This window comes from Gekko japonicus, unplaced genomic scaffold, assembly GCF_001447785.1.
Source record: "Gekko japonicus isolate JY-2015 unplaced genomic scaffold, Gekko_japonicus_V1.1 scaffold3965, whole genome shotgun sequence".
NCBI classification, from domain to species: domain Eukaryota; kingdom Metazoa; phylum Chordata; class Lepidosauria; order Squamata; family Gekkonidae; genus Gekko; species Gekko japonicus.
The window spans coordinates 51,328-52,887 of NW_015165944.1; the positions used below are offsets into that span (position 1 = coordinate 51,328).

A 1,560-nucleotide genomic window follows, 5' to 3' on the forward strand; every position below is an offset into this window, starting at 1 on the left:
CTGCTCACAAGCAGGTGAAGAGTGTTCATTGGATTACTCTTTCTTTCCTTCCTTCCTTCCTTCCTTCCTTCCTTCCTTCCTTCCTTCCTTCCTTCCTTCACAGATCAGCGCGTCCCCCCCACCAGCTAGCAATCCAAAACAGTCCAATAGCACCTTTAAGGTGAAGTTTTATTCAGGTACAAGCTCTCCCTCCTCTGCTAGGGCAGACCTGCACGTCCCCCTCCCCCCCAATAGCCAGGAATCCAAATCAGTCCAGTGGAGCCTGAGCGGTGGGTGGTTGCCTTCTGACACACTTCCAGTGATGTCAGGGGGTGTGGCACATGCAAATGAGTTATGCTAATGAGTTATGCTAATGAGCTCCTGCACCTCTTTTTCTATGAAATGACCCCTGACCGCCACACACCCTTTCTAAGCTTATTAGCTTCAACGGACAGAAGGGTCTACCTTGGCTGAGGATCACTCTGTCTGTTGCTGAGAAGTGTTTCCGTCTTCATCTTCTGTTTTTTGCACATTCAAATCTTGTACTGAGAGGCAATTAGCGACATCCCCTTTGAAGTGAATTGAAGGGAAAATGAAACACAAGATGCTGAGGTCTGAGAGATCGAAAAAACGTGAAAAGTCTCATTTAAAAGCACGGTAGGGAAGTTACTGAGAAGTGTTTCCGTCTTCGTCTTCTGTTTTTTGCACATTCGAATCTTGTACTGAGAGGCAATTAGCAACATCCCCTTTGAAGTGAATTGAAGGGAAAATGAAACACAAGATGCTGAGGTCTGAGCGATCGAAAAAACGTGAAAAGTCTCATTTAAAAGCACGGTAGGGACTCCGACGATGAGTAAGGAGGTGTTAAGACTTCAGCATTGTTGTGGTGTTGGTGGTGGCTGTTCCAGGGGATTATGAGCTGAAGGGGGAAATTATAAGGTTTCATGTTTCAGTGAGCCCCCATAAGAACTAACACGGGGGTCCTTACAGATTTCAGATTTCATACCTGTGTAACTTTAGTCCGCAACCTACCTTGATAAAATGGGATTATTTTCATATTACATCAACTAAAACTGAATGCAGTTTCTTAGCATTAATATGGAGCCGTTGTTCCCTGTGGTTTGCTTCACTTTCCACAGAGTGCCGAGTAATGAAAGCCACCCCTGCGACTACTCCAGGCAGCAAGTCCTCCCCGACACCTCAGAAGAGTTCGGCCAAGAGCCCAGCCCCTGTGCGCCGGAGCAAATCCCCCGCTGATTCAGGTAACCTTCAGGATGGTGAGTGGCCATTTTACACAGCAGATCAGTGCTGGTGATGATGAGTTTTGCATCAAGGCCATTGAGCCTCTTTCATGCGTGGGCACAACTTGGTTCAGTCCCTCCAGAAACGCTTGCCATGTAAATGGACTGCATGTGTTTTTAATTCTGTGATTTAATGTGAGGGCTTGTACACGTGTTTGCTGATATAGGCCTCTATGGTAGCTGTATCCAAGGTGGTGAAGTTGACAGGATTTGTTCGGATGGTTTGTGACAGAAGACGGAGGAGAACTAGAGAAAAGGTGATCAAGTCCAGGTTGGGAAA

The 1,560-nt window shown here is 46.6% G+C and overlaps 1 protein-coding gene across 2 annotated transcripts in view; it reads left to right on the forward strand.

Moving 5' to 3' along the window:
- The first annotated feature begins 1,123 nt into the window (after positions 1 to 1,123).
- LOC107110651 (neuronal migration protein doublecortin-like) overlaps positions 1,124 to 1,560 on the forward strand; it is a 38,741-nt gene continuing 38,304 nt past the window's right edge. The window contains exon 1 of one of the 2 annotated variants that reach the window (XM_015411449.1): positions 1,124 to 1,256. In XM_015411449.1, the coding sequence (XP_015266935.1) occupies positions 1,130 to 1,256 (127 nt within the window). In that variant the 5' untranslated portion in view covers positions 1,124 to 1,129. The remainder of the gene's footprint in view (positions 1,257 to 1,560) is intronic. The other variant, XM_015411450.1, reaches the window with a different exon arrangement.